Below are 15,438 nucleotides of genomic sequence, written 5' to 3' on the forward strand. Positions count from 1 at the left end.
TTCTTTAAATGAAACCAAATCCTCTGGGCCAGATGAATTGCACCCAAGGGTACTCAAAGAACTTGCAGATGTAATTTCAGAACCTCTGTCCATTATTTTTGAAAAGTCTTGGTAAACAGGTGAGGTGCCAGAAGATTGGAGGCGGGCAAATGTTGTCCCCATCTTCAAGAAGGGGAAAAAGGAGGATCCAGGTAACTACCGACCCATCAGCTTGACTTCTCTACCAGGAAAGGTGTTCGAACAAATCATCAAACAGTCTGTCCTTGAGCATTTAGAAAGGATGGATCTGATCACTAAGAACCAGCATGGGTTTCTCAAAATAAGTCATGTCAGACTAATCTTATCTCCTTTTTTGAGAAAGTTACTACCTTGCTGGATCAGGGGAATGCTGTAGACATAGTTTATCTAGATTTCAGTAAGGCTTTTGATAAGGTTCCACATAGTATTCTAGTTGACAAATTGGGAAAATGTAGGTTAGATCCTATTATTGTTAGATGGATCTGCAACTGGTTGACAGATCGTACCCAAAGAGTGCTAGTTAATGGTTCCTCGTCCACTTGGAGAGAAGTGACTAGTGGAGTTCCTCAGGGATCTGTGCTGGGCCCTGTGTTGTTCAACATCTTTATAAATGATTTGGATGAAGGAATAGAGGGGATGCTTATTAAATTTGCAGATGATACTAAATTGGGAGGGGTAGCAAATACGGTAGAAGACAGAGCCAAGATACAGGATGATCTTGACAGGCTGGAGAAATGGGCTAGAACTAATAAAATGCACTTCAACAAAGACAAATGTACAGTTCTACATTGGCATGTACATACATAAGGTATCTGAAGAAGTGAGCTGTGGCTCACGAAAGCTCATACCCTGCCAGAAAATATTTTTGTTAATCTTTAAGGCAGGGGTGGGGAACCTTTTCCCTGCCAAGGGCCATTTGCACATTTATAACATCATTCGGGGGCCATAACCAGGTGTAGATCTCCCGGCGGGGGGGGGGGAGGCGGGGGTTGTCAGGTCTCCAGCCACCACCTGGAGGTTGGCAATCCCAGGGGAGGCCACGCAGAAACGGCCTGGAGGGCACCTCTGCTCCCCCCTTCCTCCTCCCCCCCAGGCAGGAGGGCAGCCAGCAGTGAGCCTGAGCAAATGAGGCGCCAGGGGGGCGCAGCCCACAGCCAATCTGCAGGGAAGGGAGGGAGGGAGGAAAGAAAACAGAGAAAGAGGAAAAGGGAGGGAGGGGGAAAGAGAGAGAAAGGAAGAAGGAAATGGAGGGAGGGGTAGAAAGAAAAGGACGGAGGGAGACAAAGAGACAGAAAAAGAGGGAGAGAAAGGAGAGTGACAGAAAAAAAGAAAGAAAAGCCTTCCCCCCACACACACACCTGCACACACCGGCCCCACGCAACCAGGCCCCAGCCTCCACGCCTCCCCCCCCCACACACACACACACGGCCCCGGAGCTCCCGAGGGCCACGGAAAATGTCCTCGGCGGGCGCATACGGCCCCCGGGCCTGAGGTTCCCCATCCCTGTTTTAAGGTGCTACTGGACTCTTGCTCTTTTCTACTAGTACAGTTCTACAGTTAGGTAGGAAAAATCAAATGCATAATTATAGGATGGGGGAGACTTGTTTGAGCAGTAGTGTGTGTGAAAAGGATCTTGGGGTCTTAGTAGACCAAACACTTAACATGAGTCAGCAGTGTGATGCTGTAACTAAAAAGGCAAATGCAGTCTTGGGCTGCATCAACAGAAGTATACTGTCCAGATCACACGAAGTGATGGTATCGCTTTACTCTGCTCTGGTTAGACCTCAACTAGAGTACTGTGTTCAGTTTTGGGCACCACAATTTAAGAAAGATGTAGACAAGCGGGAACGTGTCCAGAGAAGGGCAACGAAGATGGTGAGGGGTCTGGCGACCAAGTCCTATGAGGAAAGGTTGAAGGAGCTGGGTATGTTTATCCTGAAGAGGAGAAGACTGAGAGGGGATATGATAAGCATGTTCAAGTACTTGAAGGGCTGTCATATAGAGGAGGGTGCCGAGTTGTTTTCTGTTGCTCAAGAAGGTCGGACCAGAACCAACAGGCTGAAATTAAATCAAAAGAGTTTCCGTCTAGACATTAGGAAGAATTTTCAAACAGAGCGGTTCCTCAGTGGAACAGGCTTCCTCGGGAGGTGGTAAGCTCTCCTTCCCTGGAGGTTTTTAAGAAGAGGTTAGATGGCCATCTGTCAGCCATGCTGATTCTGTGACCTTAGGCAGATGATGAGAGGGAGGGCATCTTGGCCATCTTCTGGTCACTAGGGGTGTGGAGTGGGGAGGTAGTTGTGAATTTCCTGCATTGTGCAGGGGGTTGGACTTGATGGCCCTGGTGGTCCCTTCCAACTCTATGATTCTATGATTCTACTTCATCTTAGGGTTGCAGATTACAAATACTACTTATTACATTGCTTTAGGGTCATTTTCAGCAATATCTTATTGAACAGTTGTACACAGTAATGAGACATCATTTACCATCCAAGATTAGACAAAGGAGAACGAGACAAGGAGAAAGGTATAGTGAAGGTACAATAAGAAAAGAATGCAGTTGAAAATAATGTTTCATTTGCTTCCCTTCACAAAAAGTAACAGCTTTGTAGAAGATACACAGAGACAGGAGGAAGAGGAGCAGATAACACTGTGTGACCACTCTGGCAGGTTTGTCCAAGGCATAGTATTATACCTCCTTATAGTATTATGACTCCATATTAATAACTGTTAGGCCTTCAACTAGGGTTGCCAACCTCCAGATGGTGGCTGGAGATCTTCTGCTATTACAACTGATCTCCAGTCGATAGAGATCAGTTCCCCTAGAGAAAATGGCTGCTTCGGCAATTGGACTCTATGGCATTGAAGTCCCTCCCCTCTCCACACACCGCCCTCCTCAGGCTCCACCCCCAAAACGTCCAGGTATTTCCCAACTCAGAGCTAGCAACCCTACCTACAACACAGGCAAGTGCTTCCTACTGTCTGCATTGGTAAGAGGGACTCCAGTACTAGGGCTGGTTTTCTGAAAAATACAGCTTTCATTTTCATAAAGTGCCAAGTTTTTAATCTTCAGGATTGTGGCCACACATTTCAGCACGCAAGTACTATCTGTCAAAGACTCCGGCATCCACGGTGCCATGTCTGTTCTCTTTGCTCCGCTCCTGACCCTGCTGTTCCCCAGTGTCTCCAACTTGTGTCCATTTTTGAATGACCCCTTGCCTTCTTTACCAGCTACCACTCCGTTCTTTGACAAAATATTCCGAAGTTTGTGAAAATCCAAACACTGTAACCATAGTGTGATATAAGGCAAATACAAATATATGCAAACCTGCAGGTCTTGGCACAATTCCTCATGAAATTAGGTTTGTTTGTTACGGAATTGATGGAAATTCTTCAGGGGGAGGGGGCATGGTGACATAACCATACAATGCCCTGCAGAGGACAGGACTAGTCATCTAGGAAGGATGTCTCTGATGGTCTATGAATGACCCCTTCAGAATAAGACAATTTTGTTTTGCAATTGCTTCAAGATCAAGGTTTCTTCAAATAGCTCCCTTCCTGCACCAAGAACAGTAAGAAAAACTGCTAAATAAGGGATTGGGGTTGAGACAGACAGATCTTTGGACTTTTGGAGTTTAGCCCCAAAGACCATCTCAAGTTCTTGTTCATGTTTCTACATTATTAAAGAAGAACTGTACAAAAAGAAATGAACATTTTTTAAAGCTCTCTTATGTCTACTTAATTGACAGGAAAGAAAAAACAGAAGAAAATCTCCAACAATGGCTGTTACCGCACTAGGTATTCCCAGTGATGTATTAAGAGTTTGAAAATGTTATAAAAGATACTGTTCGCACTTTCTATGTATTCCCACCGATGTATTAAGAGTTTGAAACGGTTATAAAAAATACTGTTCGCACTTTGTTTGGCCCCTTTAGCTGGGAAGACGTCTTCCAACCATTTTTTAGCCACGATATACAAAAACCCTTTTAAAGCGATGTTTTTTATAACATTTCCAAACTCTTGATACATCGCTGGGAATACCTAGTGCGGTAACAGCCAATGTTACAATTACAACAATGCATATTAAGGACTTGCTTTATTTCTGTCAATAGCACAGAAATATCTGCTGATTATTTAATCCACCATCTCCCCCCACCAAAAAAATAATATCTTATAAGCAAAACCAACCTGCTATATGGGTCTTCCCTTGCCAGGCAAAGTATATATACATATTTCCAAAAAACAAGCTGTGAAAAAAATAGCAATTCAGTTATTAATAATAGTAATAAAATAATTTCAAAGAGACATCATAAAAATTAACTCATTCTGCTGAGAGATGCATGCTTTTTTCACATTGTAAACCCCTTGTAAAACCTGTAACATAATGTTAAGCCTCGTCTATGCTCTGGCTAGATGGAAGCCCACAACCCATAGCAGTGACATTGGCAAAATACATGCACATGTCATAAAAATCTGTCAAATTTTAATGACATCTAATAGCAACAAACTTTTAATGACATACAATAGCAACAAACAGATGTTCTTGAGAGGAATGACATGCCTCATTGAATGGAATTAAGCTATCCTATTCAGATCAGGTGAAAAGGTTTAGGATTTATCCTGGACTCATTGGGGGGTTTTAGGAGCCCCGTGGCACAGAGTGGTAAGCTACTGCAGTCAAAAGCTCTGCTCATGGCCAGAGTTTAATCCCAGAGGAAGTTGCTTTCAGGTAGCCGGCTCAAGGTTGACTCAGCCTTCCATCCTTCCGAGGTTGGTAAAATAAGTACCCAGCTTGTTGGGGGTAAAGGGAGGATGACTGGGGAAGGCAATGGCAAACCACCCCGTAGACACAGTCTGCCTAGTAAACATCGGGATGTGACATCACCCCATAGGTCAGTAATGACCCTGTACTTGCACAGGGGACTACCTTTACCATCTTTTTTTGGAGTGGCAGGTGGGAGCTTTTGCCAGGATTTTAAAAAATCCTCTACACTTAGGTTGTTTTTTTTTTAAAAAAAATCTTCCTTCCTGGACTCTGCTGACCTAGCTACGCTGATCCGTGCTTCTGTAACTTTCAGGTGGGATTACAGTAATGCACTTTATGAAGAGATACCCATGAAGACAGACCAGAAGCTGCAATTACTGTAGATGTAGTAATCTGCCTTGTAACGGTTGAGATGCGCTGAATGTACACAGAACACCAGTTTGGAAACAACAGCTGCTTATTTGTGCTTCTGGCAAATCAGGATGTTATATTTAAAAGCTGGGACAAAGTAAACCCAGCATAGCTAAGTAGCGTACAGAAGGCTTCTACTCAAACTGGTCCTTTATGATGACTAAGAGTTGCCTGCAGTTCTGAAAGATGGAAGATTTTCAGAAATGAAAGGATGTGGGTTCTTTTTCTCTTTTAAATTGTTAAAAAGAAATATAACTACCATCAATATATATAAGATATTAAACGCTCTCCTCCCCACAGTAAACTATGGATTTTCTGAAAGAAACAGAACCCTTAAAATGGACTACAGTCTCATTGCTTTTTTAGATGTTATCTCCTATTTTAATGTGTTTATTACCAGTTTTAGTGATGCATATCCAAATGTCTTATATTTTTGGAAGTCAATTTGCAAGATCTGAGCAAGGCTATCAAAGATAGGACATTTTGGAGGACTTTCATTCATAGGGTCGTCATGAGTCGGAAGCGACTTGACGGCACTTAACACACACACACCTGAATGCTACATATTTATAACCTGTCCCAGTATTTATAACCTGTCTTTCTACTGTCTATATATCTACATATCAATATCTATATATAACATGCCTTTCTACTATACAGTGTGTGTTTGTGCATGCCTTATGTATAGTTTGTGCTTATGTCTCTGCAAAAAAAAAAAGACAGGTTATAAATACTTCAAATTAAAAAAAAAACCACAGACAAGTTCCACTCTTATATTGACTGAGAAAAACAAGGTGGAAATAACCAAAGGAAACCATTTTATTCCTTACCTAGACTGCAGTAATGCCCAGAAGATTCCACTGTTTCTGCCAATGGTGTTTTCATTGGAATTTATTGTCAGACAGTTTCCCTGGGCTGTCCACAATACTGAAATTTAATCAGAATGATGATCAGCAAGGGAAGAAAGTAATCTAGGGCTTGCTCATTCAGGATATTAATCACACCACATGGTATATGCAAATGTATGCAGGGACAGTTAGTTAACTCAGAGTTGTACTTCTAATCCAAAGCTTAGGCCTGCTTCATACAGTATGTTTTGAGGTATGCACATAAGATTTTTAAAATGTTCACAAAAATATGTAAAGTGTGAATGTGACAAAGTAATATTTGACAATATGCTAGAAAAGTACATAGTAGACATAAAGCGGGGATTGGCTGCAACTCCTAATTGAACGGTGCATTTGTTAACAAGCTTGGGTTTGTTGCTCACCTCCCAGATAGGGTTGCCATGCCTCTGCCTTCAACCCCCAGAGAACTTTGGGGTGTGGGGCACATGGAGGGGAAGCAGAAATCAAGGTCGCAACATCATATCCAGGTTTTGCTCAGAAGTGACATCACAGCATTCTAGGAATTCCCAAAACTCTATGGTAAAACCATAGAGGTTCACGGAAATCCTAGAGCATTGTGACTTTACTTCCAGGTGAAACCCAGAAGTAAAGAGCAATGTCAATTGATCTCACCCCCCTTTCCCTCCTGCCATTCATTCAAGCAGCAGCAGGGGTCAGGTGGTGGCAGGAGACCCCCCCCCCACTATATCAGGTACGTTGGCAACCCTACTCCCAGGCTATTTCCATATGGGTTATTTGCCCATGGTCCAGTGCTATTTGGAAGTGGGGTTCTTCCTTCTTCCCCATAGAATCATGATGCATTCATGCACCTCCTGGGGATTCTCCAGGTATTCTTTAATCTTTACCCAACATGCTTTGCTGTGAAGTTTTGGGGAAATCACAGCAAAGCCCTTTGGGCCATTACATACACCCTTTTCTCCTGAACAACTTGGGACCCAGGGTGAATAACAACAAAATGTAACTCTTGCTGGAAGTTTTTCCACACGTCATTTTCATGTGATTGTGTGTGTGTGTTAATTATTTGTCCAAAGAGCAAGTTTGGGGATCTTCAGATTCCTTTCCACTTTGAATACAGCCGTGCCCAGCCATCAAATGTTTCTCTTCAACCGCAGCAGCTTGAACAGGGGTGTCAAACGTACAGCCCGCAGGCCAAATCAGGCCCCCTGAGAGCTCTTATCCAGCCTGCAAGCCAGCCAAGGCAGCCACTACCCCCTTCCCACTTTGGGCTGGCAATCCTGCTGCGGGGCATGGCTCAGCCTGACCAAGTGACATTTATGTCACATCCGGCTCTCGTAACAAATGAGTTCAACACCCCTAAACTAGAAAGTTTTAATTTAAAAAAAAATAACCTGAAACCTTGACGCCTGACTCCAAAGAAGAGTGCAGATAGTTGCATATGTTGAAAAGAACTTTGAACTTTTTTTTCTCAAACAGGAACCCACCCATGCCACAAGGCAAACCTCTTATGAACCTGTAAGATATTTCAAACGCAATTTGTGATATGGCTAGCTGGGGTGGGCCTACTATTCAAATGAAAACTAAGACTTCACCAAAAAAGCCAGGAGGCACACCTAGGCCCTCCTAAAGTAGCTCTTTGGATCCCAGCCTACACTACAGACTTTCAGCAAGAGCCTGGTATGACTTGTGACAGCCCCTGGAAAGATACAACAGGGAGTACGGCATACAAGATGAAGGCAAGACTTACTAGCAGCTGCTACGCCAAGGAAAACAGAGGCTGTGTAGAAGCTCCATGTAGAAGGCTCAATAAAGACAGCGATATATATGCTGAAATATAATAATGCAGAGTGTTTACGGATAATATCATGCCTGTTATATCTTTTCATATTAGCTGTACTGCTAAGCTTTTGAGCATTTCTCAGAATGAAGTTCAAAGGACCTGTACTCCACGTGCCCTTTGTAAGGATGGTGGGCAGGACTTTGTTATGCCCATCCGACTAACATTAAAAGGAAGCCCGGTCCATTTTCTAGGAATGGAGGCAGGGACTCGCCTTCTCAGGGAAAGATGATGGAATCAGCTTTTCCCTCTTTTGAAAGAAGGAAGCTCACACAGTTGCCACGCCTTGCTCCCAGAACACCTCCAAACACTAGACGGAGAACACTCTGATTGGTGGCTGGGAAACAATAGCTCAGGTTGCAGGAACCTGCAATGACTGGCATTAAATAAATACAGCCCTAATGTAATCATCATAGTTACTTTTGGCACAAAACTGAACATAAAGGCATTTCCAATGCGAAAGGATTTGCATCCAAAAGCAAAGTATTTCAGCATCCATAGATAATGATAGCAAAAGGCACTTTTCGAATGAATACTGAAGTTCAGGTTTATGTGATGTGCATCTTTTTATGTTTCTGTGAAGTTCTCTGAACATTCTTTCCCACTCCTGTTCTGATGGCCACTGGCTAGAAATGATTAACCAATTTTGTTGCTGGCCCCAGTGCAAAGTCCCTTCCAATCAAAGAGCAAGATTGATCAGAACTTGGGTCAGAGCTGTTTTTAGTTGCAGCCGACAGATCTACCTACCCTCTGAGACCAGACCCTATAGGCCAGGCACAAACATTGTACTTAAACTTGCTTTTAAAAAGTAACTGCTACGGTTCTCACAGAATTGTTCTGAGGATGGAGGCCTCCATGGAGTATGCAAGGCTTCCTGCTTACACTCTACATAGCGAGAGCCAGGAGACATCAATGCTTGGAGGACATCAATGCTTTAATTTAAATATTAAAATACAGGTCATTGGGTTGCTAATGTTTGAGAAGCATGGGTATAAACCAATTTCTCATATCCAATCAACTGCAAAAATAATGCAAGTTGTTTATTTGAAACAAATGTTTTCATATCTTTAAAACACATGGTGTTACACACTGTCTCAAGCTAACATTTTTTTCATACATATTCCATCCATCTGACCAGAAGCTCAAAGGTCTTTTATACATGGCTGTTTCACTCACTGTCATCCCTCCAATGATTTCAAGCCTTTATGTTGATTATGTATGCTGTTTCCGACTAACAGAGGTCACCTCGCTCTCCCCCTGCATTTCCCCACGTTTTCAGAGACCAAAATTTGAAAACGCGGGTGGGGGGGAAGGGGAAGAGTGAGATGACCTCTGATGGTCAGAAATGGCATACATAATCAACACAAAGACCCGAAGTTGTTGGAGGGGTGAGTGAAATAGCCATGCATAAAAGACCAATGTAGTATTTGGCTTTACAACAACCCTGTAATGTAAATTCAAGCTGGGAGCAAGTAACTTACCCCAAGGCCCACAACTGTAAAGGGATTTGAACCTGAGTTTTCTAAGGCCAAGGTGAATGCTCTAAATACTACTCACTCTCTCTCTGTCCCCTTCTCCTTTTCCAGAGTATCTGTACATTTGTATCTCGCCTTTCCTCCAAGAAGCTTAGAGAAGTGTATACGGTTCTCTTCCCTATTTTACCCTCACAGCAACCATGTGAGACAGACGAGGCTGAAAGAGTAGGGTTCCCAGGTCCCTCTTCGCCACTGGCAGGAGCCTGGGGAAGGCGGGGTTTGGGAGGGGAGGGACTTTAATGCCATAGAGTCCAATTGCCAAAGCAGCCATTTTCTCCAGACAAACTGATCTCTATCAGCTGGAGATCAATTGTAATAGCAGATCTCCAGCTAGTACCTGGAAGTTGGCAACCCTATGAAAGAGAGGGATTAGCCCAAGGTTACCCAGTGAGATTTGTGGGAGAGCCAGGATCTTTGACTGAAATCCTCAAGCTTTTATTCCAAGCCCAGCTGTAGGCAAAGAATGCTGTGTTTTAGGGGGAAAACAGCTTGTATTCTGCAACGTGATCATTGGAAAAGCAATACCAGTGACTCTGCAGTAATGTATATCCTAGGTTCCTCTGCTAGTAATACTCTGTTCAAGGGCATATTGTGTCTTCTAAATGTAGGAGGAAGAGGCAGAAAGGGGGGGAAAGCAAATCTGTAAAGGGTTTCACTTACCTATAAAAGATGCCACTAAAGAACATAGAGCGCTGTGGCCCTGCAATGGCAACCACTGAAGGCGAAATCAGATTTGATGCCGAGAAGACTCCGTAAATAATGGCCATGCTGCAGAAAGGGACCATAGTTATGATTAAGTATGTAAAATAAACCCCACGATGTTTCTTGATGCTAATTTTACACAGTATCTTTTCAGAATATTTAAATTCATAACCACTTAAGAGCGCTATGTTATTCCTGCCTTATTTATCTTTCATTTATGTAATGTACTGATTAAAGTGCTATGTGCATTCAGTGGTTTACAGTGGAATATAGGTATTTGCCACACAGATACAGACTTGTGTAGTTTCCCCATTACTGCTGCATTCACCAATACAGCTTAACAGCCATGGGGCCTCCATGTGGCAGTTTTCCCTGCAGTTTCCCTGCCCCATTCCCCAGCAGTGACCAACCACCCCACCAGCCTTTTTCCATTTCTTTTTCTAGTCAGCAATTGAATGTCACTATAACAATCTCTGCATCTGAATTCCTAATTTGCATTCTTTTAAAAAGCACTCTAGCCCTTTTCATTGCAGAAATATAAGGAGAAATGCATGTCTCCAAAGAGGTTAGATACTCACTTTTTTTAAAAAATTGAAGCTTGGAATTCAGAGACCTTGATACAGAGATTGCTATAACATTTTCACGATATTCGATTAAGTTAAAAAAAGAACAACAAAAAACTGGTGGCAGGGGGAGTAAGTGGCTAATACAGAGCAAGGAAAATAGCTGTTGTGTCAGTGGGAGGAAGAGAAAAATCTGAAATTTCCCACCGATGCAGCACCCATCCAGGACTCACCCCCCATCCTCTTTTCAGTTATTATGCTGTCACTGCTTTGCTTTATACTACTTTTGACATGACCTAGAAGTGATGTTATTGCAGGGAGCTGATGCACTAGCGATTTCCCAAAACTCTATGGTTTAATCATTGACTGCTGGCTGAATGCTAGGGAGTAACCATTGTGTTGATGTAACTTCCAGGTCACACAAGAAGCAATGTCATCACATAGGGGACACCAATTACGTCTCCCCCATTTTTGCCCAGGCATTTCCTCCTGCCACCCAGCTAAGCAGCAGTGGACAGCAGGAGCTGGGGGCAGGAGAAGCTCTGCCCTCTGATGGAAGCTGGCAACCCTACTTTATACATATAGGCTGGTCTGCTAGCTTAAGAACATAAGAAAAGCCATGCTGGATCAGACCAAGGTCCATCAAGTCCAGCACTATGTCCACACAGTGACCAACTAGGTGCCTCTAGGAAGCCCACAAAAAAGACAACTGCAGCAGCATTGTCCTGCTGGTGTTTCACAGCACCTAATATAATAGGCATGCTCCCCTGATACTGGAGAGAATAGTATGCATTCATGACTAGGATTCATTTTGCTTAGAAGCCATGGATAGGCTTATCCTCCATGAATATGTCCTCTCCCCTATTAAAGCCTTCCAAGTTGGCAGCCATCACCACATCCTGGGGAAGTGAGTTCCACAATTTAACTATGCATTGTGTAAAGAAATACTTCCTTTTGTCTGTTTTGAATCTTTCCCCCTCCAGCTTCAGCAGATGACCCCGCGTTCTGGTATTATGAGGGAGGGAGAAAAGCTTCTCCCTGCCCACTGTCTCCATACCATGCATAATTTTATAGACCTCTATCATATCTCCCATTAACCACCTTCTTTCTAAGCTAAACAGCCCGAAGCATTTTAACTGCTCCTCATAGGGCAATTGCTTTAGCCCCCTGATCGTTTTGCTTGCTCTTTTCTTCACCTTCTCAAGCTCTGCAATATCCTTTTTTGAATGTGGTGACCAGAACTACTTGCCAATCCATTGGCCAGCTCAGAGCAGGGTTTACACACACGCACAATTGCGCACAATGCGACCACGTCACCTCCGGGCCTATCCAGGCCTACACAATGGGATGCCCCAGCACCCAAATTCCCTTGCTCCAGCATGCATTTCTGAGACGCAACTGCTTACCCTAACCCTAAGCTTTTGGTGCAGCTTATCCTAGCTTCTTCAGGGCTCAAAATAAGGGCGAAGGGGAAAGCCTGGTTGAAATCTTACAAAAAGTGAATTAATTCTAAATTTTAAGTGTACATATTAAATAAATGGTTTAAAATGCTAATGATAATTGCTAGTTCATCCTATGGATGCAGAAAAACAGCGTATAAACACATTCTACAGTTACAACTCTCCCAGCAGTCATAGGTTGTCTCAGTCTCACTGACTTCTGTGGGATTTTTTTTGTGGCTTTGCAAGCCACTTACTTCAGTGGTAAGGCTCCCAATTCCAGCATGGGAAATTCTGGGAGATTTGGGTGCAGTGCCTGAAGGGGGCAGAGGTTGGGGAGGGAGTATATTAGAGATGTGATGCCGTACAGCCCACCCTCCAAACCTGGCATTTCCTCCAAGAAAGGGAACAGATCTCTGTAGTCTGGAGAGCAGAAATAATTCCAGGCCCCACATGGAGGCTGGCAATGGGAGTTCACCAATATTAAGTCTGTAATAACATATTTGTGTTTCAGAAGTTTACAGGCCTAATCCCCGTGAGACAAAAAACTAGAATGGATCCCATGCATCTGCTCTGCTAGTGAAGATAGTTTCCTCCAGTGGAAGGAACTTTTTGCTAGTGCAAGGCACTTGAGGGTTGTTGTTTTAAAACAGCGGAAGGCTAATTCCACTGGATTAAAGTGCCTCCATTAGCAGAACAATTTGTGGGGTCCAGTCCATTCTTCCCATTTGACATATTCTGGGTCCCCATCAGATTTCATTCACCCATACAGAGCAGCTCAACAGCAACAAAAGGGAAAAAAACCCCAATATTATCAGTGTAAAGTACCTGGTATAGCCACTGCCATGAAAATCTGTGTTGTTTAAGTTTGTGATAACAGTTTGCTGTGTGGGAAAAAATTAAAAATTGGATTATGTGAAAATTTTTCAGAAATCATTTTTAAAAGATAAAAAACTCCAGATGCAGAACACAACCAGCAATCAAGATGCAGCTCAATAACAAGATTGTTCATGCTAACTAAATTTCAAAGCAGTTAGATCATCAGTGCTATTGTTATGCCCCTCTCAAAGAACAGAGGACTGCTAGGGTTTAAACACAGGATATCATAATCTCACTCTGCAACACAGACAGAAGAATGACCAAAGCTTGAATACACACAACTGCTTTTGCATATTGTTCTCTGAGCTCCCTGAATATTTTACTTGGGCCAATTTGTGTGCCAAAAGAGGTGTATACAAAAATACAGTAGCTCAGCCACTAATTATCCAAAGAACACAGTACAAAGTACGTGGCTGTAGGGCACAAACAATTAATATAATCTGAATAATTTATTGGAACACATTAACACTAAGAAGAAGAGTTGGTTTTTACACCCTGATTTTCTCTACCTTTAAGGAGACTCAAACCAGCTTACGATCACCTTCCCTTCTCCTCCCCACAACAGACACCTTGTGACATATGTAGGGGCTGAGGGAGTTCTGAGAGAACTATGACTAGCCCAAGGTCACCCAGCAGGCTTCATGTGAAGGAGTGGAGAAACCAACCCCATTCACCAGATTAGAGTCTGCCACTCATGTGGAGGAGTAGGGAATCAAACCCAGTTCTCCAGATTAGAGTCCACTGCTCTTAACCACCATATCACGCTGTTGTGTGTGTGTGTGTGTGTATCTCTCTCTCTCTCTCTCTCAAAAGTCTTCCTTTGTTCTGTGAACTTTCTTTGAGATACATTTCTTACATAGATAAATTCTTGACAAGTAATTAAAAGTCCTTGTTTTTCGTTCAGTAATCTTTTTCTTCTCCATACTGCAATGCTCCTCAAAGATGAATTCTTGGTAATGACCAATAAACTTTGTTATCTTTCGACGGGCTGCCAGCTCTCGTGCCATTTCAAAAAAATCTTCATCAAAATATTTCTCAATTGTCCATAGTAAAATGCCTCAATGCATACATAACCAACATTCAAATAATGTAATAATTACTTGTCAAGAATTCATCTACGTAAGCAATTTATCTCAAAGAAGGTTCACCAAACAAAGGAGGACTTTTGATTTCTGTGCAGCCAGTTATATATATCCTTGGTGTTAATGTGTTCCAATAAATTATTCAGATGATATTGTTTGTGCCATACAGCTATGTATTTTATACTTTGTACTTTGTCTGGTCACCTGTAGGAAACAATGGTCTTGGACAGTGGTTCCCAAACTTTTCGGGCCACCGCCCCCTCGGCTCCACAAACTCAACCCCAGCACCCCCTACCCTATCCAACAACACAGTTGAAGGGGCCCACCGTTAATGCCGCCCCTACTGCCCCCTTGCTTCTTAGTGCTCCCCTAGGTAATCCCACAGCCCCCCAGGGAGTGGTACTGCCCACTTTGGGAACCACTGGTTTAAGAGAGGTGCCCCTGACTTCATCTTTCCCTAGAAGCACTAGAAAAGCTAGAGGGCAGCCCTCCCCCTACCCCACCTATCCAATAGCCAGGAAACCCCAAGTACTGGACGGGGATGGTTGAGGGCTGGTAACAATATTTCACAAATGGATGCCCTGTTGTAACTGGGGGGGGGGGAGAAAGATGTAAAAGTTGGCAGCTAACAACTCTCAAACTCTGCAAAATAAATCAGGAAGTAAAACAAGGAAGTGATTTAAGTTCTTTGAAATGGACACTTCAAGCAAAGTTTCAGGTGGTAGCCGTGCTGGTCCGCAGTAGAACAGCAAGATTTGAATCCAGTAGCATCTTAGAGACCAACAAGATTTTGGGGGTATAAGCTTTCAAGAGTCAAAGCTCCCTTCATCAGCTGTCAAAGAGAGCTTTGACTCTTGAAAGCTTATACTCCCAAAATCTTGTCAGTCTCTAAGGTGCTGCTGGACTCGAATCTAGCACTTCAAGCAAATAATTTAATGATCATTTTCTAAACATTGTCTGTGCTAATGTTTTATGTCACTTCTGCTTCAAGTGGTAGATTTTCTCAGTAATAAAATGGGCTGCATGGGCTTACAGCCCATTCTATCTCCATTAAAAAAAAAATTAAAAAACGAAAATTAAATTGAAGTCTCAAAAAGAAAGGAAAGGAATGCATGCAGGAGAAAGAAGAAAAGAATACACTTATATTACGTAGTACTTACTGCAATGTTTCCACATGTTTGGAAAGCAGTGAACATAAACATAAAGGCCACTCCTAAAACGACGACGTTCAACTGCTTTTTCGATTCAGGATTCATTTTGTGTTTTCATGGAATGCGATCAGACTGAACCGGAGGAATGTTGATCTTCTGTTTCCTTTCTAAAACAAATTCTGCCAAGGCAACA

At 42.9% G+C, this 15,438-nt stretch overlaps 1 protein-coding gene across 1 annotated transcript in view; it reads right to left on the reverse strand.

The window, feature by feature from the left end:
• The window catches only part of MFSD11 (major facilitator superfamily domain containing 11), a 33,122-nt gene extending 17,724 nt beyond the window's left edge, over positions 1 to 15,398 (reverse strand). The window contains exons 1-6 of the mRNA XM_056859384.1: positions 15,255 to 15,398; positions 12,962 to 13,017; positions 10,090 to 10,197; positions 7,805 to 7,884; positions 6,022 to 6,118; positions 4,204 to 4,262 (exon numbers count right to left, since the gene is read on the reverse strand). Coding sequence (XP_056715362.1) covers positions 4,204 to 4,262; positions 6,022 to 6,118; positions 7,805 to 7,884; positions 10,090 to 10,197; positions 12,962 to 13,017; positions 15,255 to 15,350 — 496 coding nt within the window. The 5' untranslated portion in view covers positions 15,351 to 15,398. The remainder of the gene's footprint in view (positions 1 to 4,203; positions 4,263 to 6,021; positions 6,119 to 7,804; positions 7,885 to 10,089; positions 10,198 to 12,961; positions 13,018 to 15,254) is intronic.
• Positions 15,399 to 15,438: the final 40 nt, after the last annotated feature.

Source organism: Euleptes europaea, chromosome 1 (genome assembly GCF_029931775.1).
Source record: "Euleptes europaea isolate rEulEur1 chromosome 1, rEulEur1.hap1, whole genome shotgun sequence".
Lineage (NCBI taxonomy): Eukaryota > Metazoa > Chordata > Lepidosauria > Squamata > Sphaerodactylidae > Euleptes > Euleptes europaea.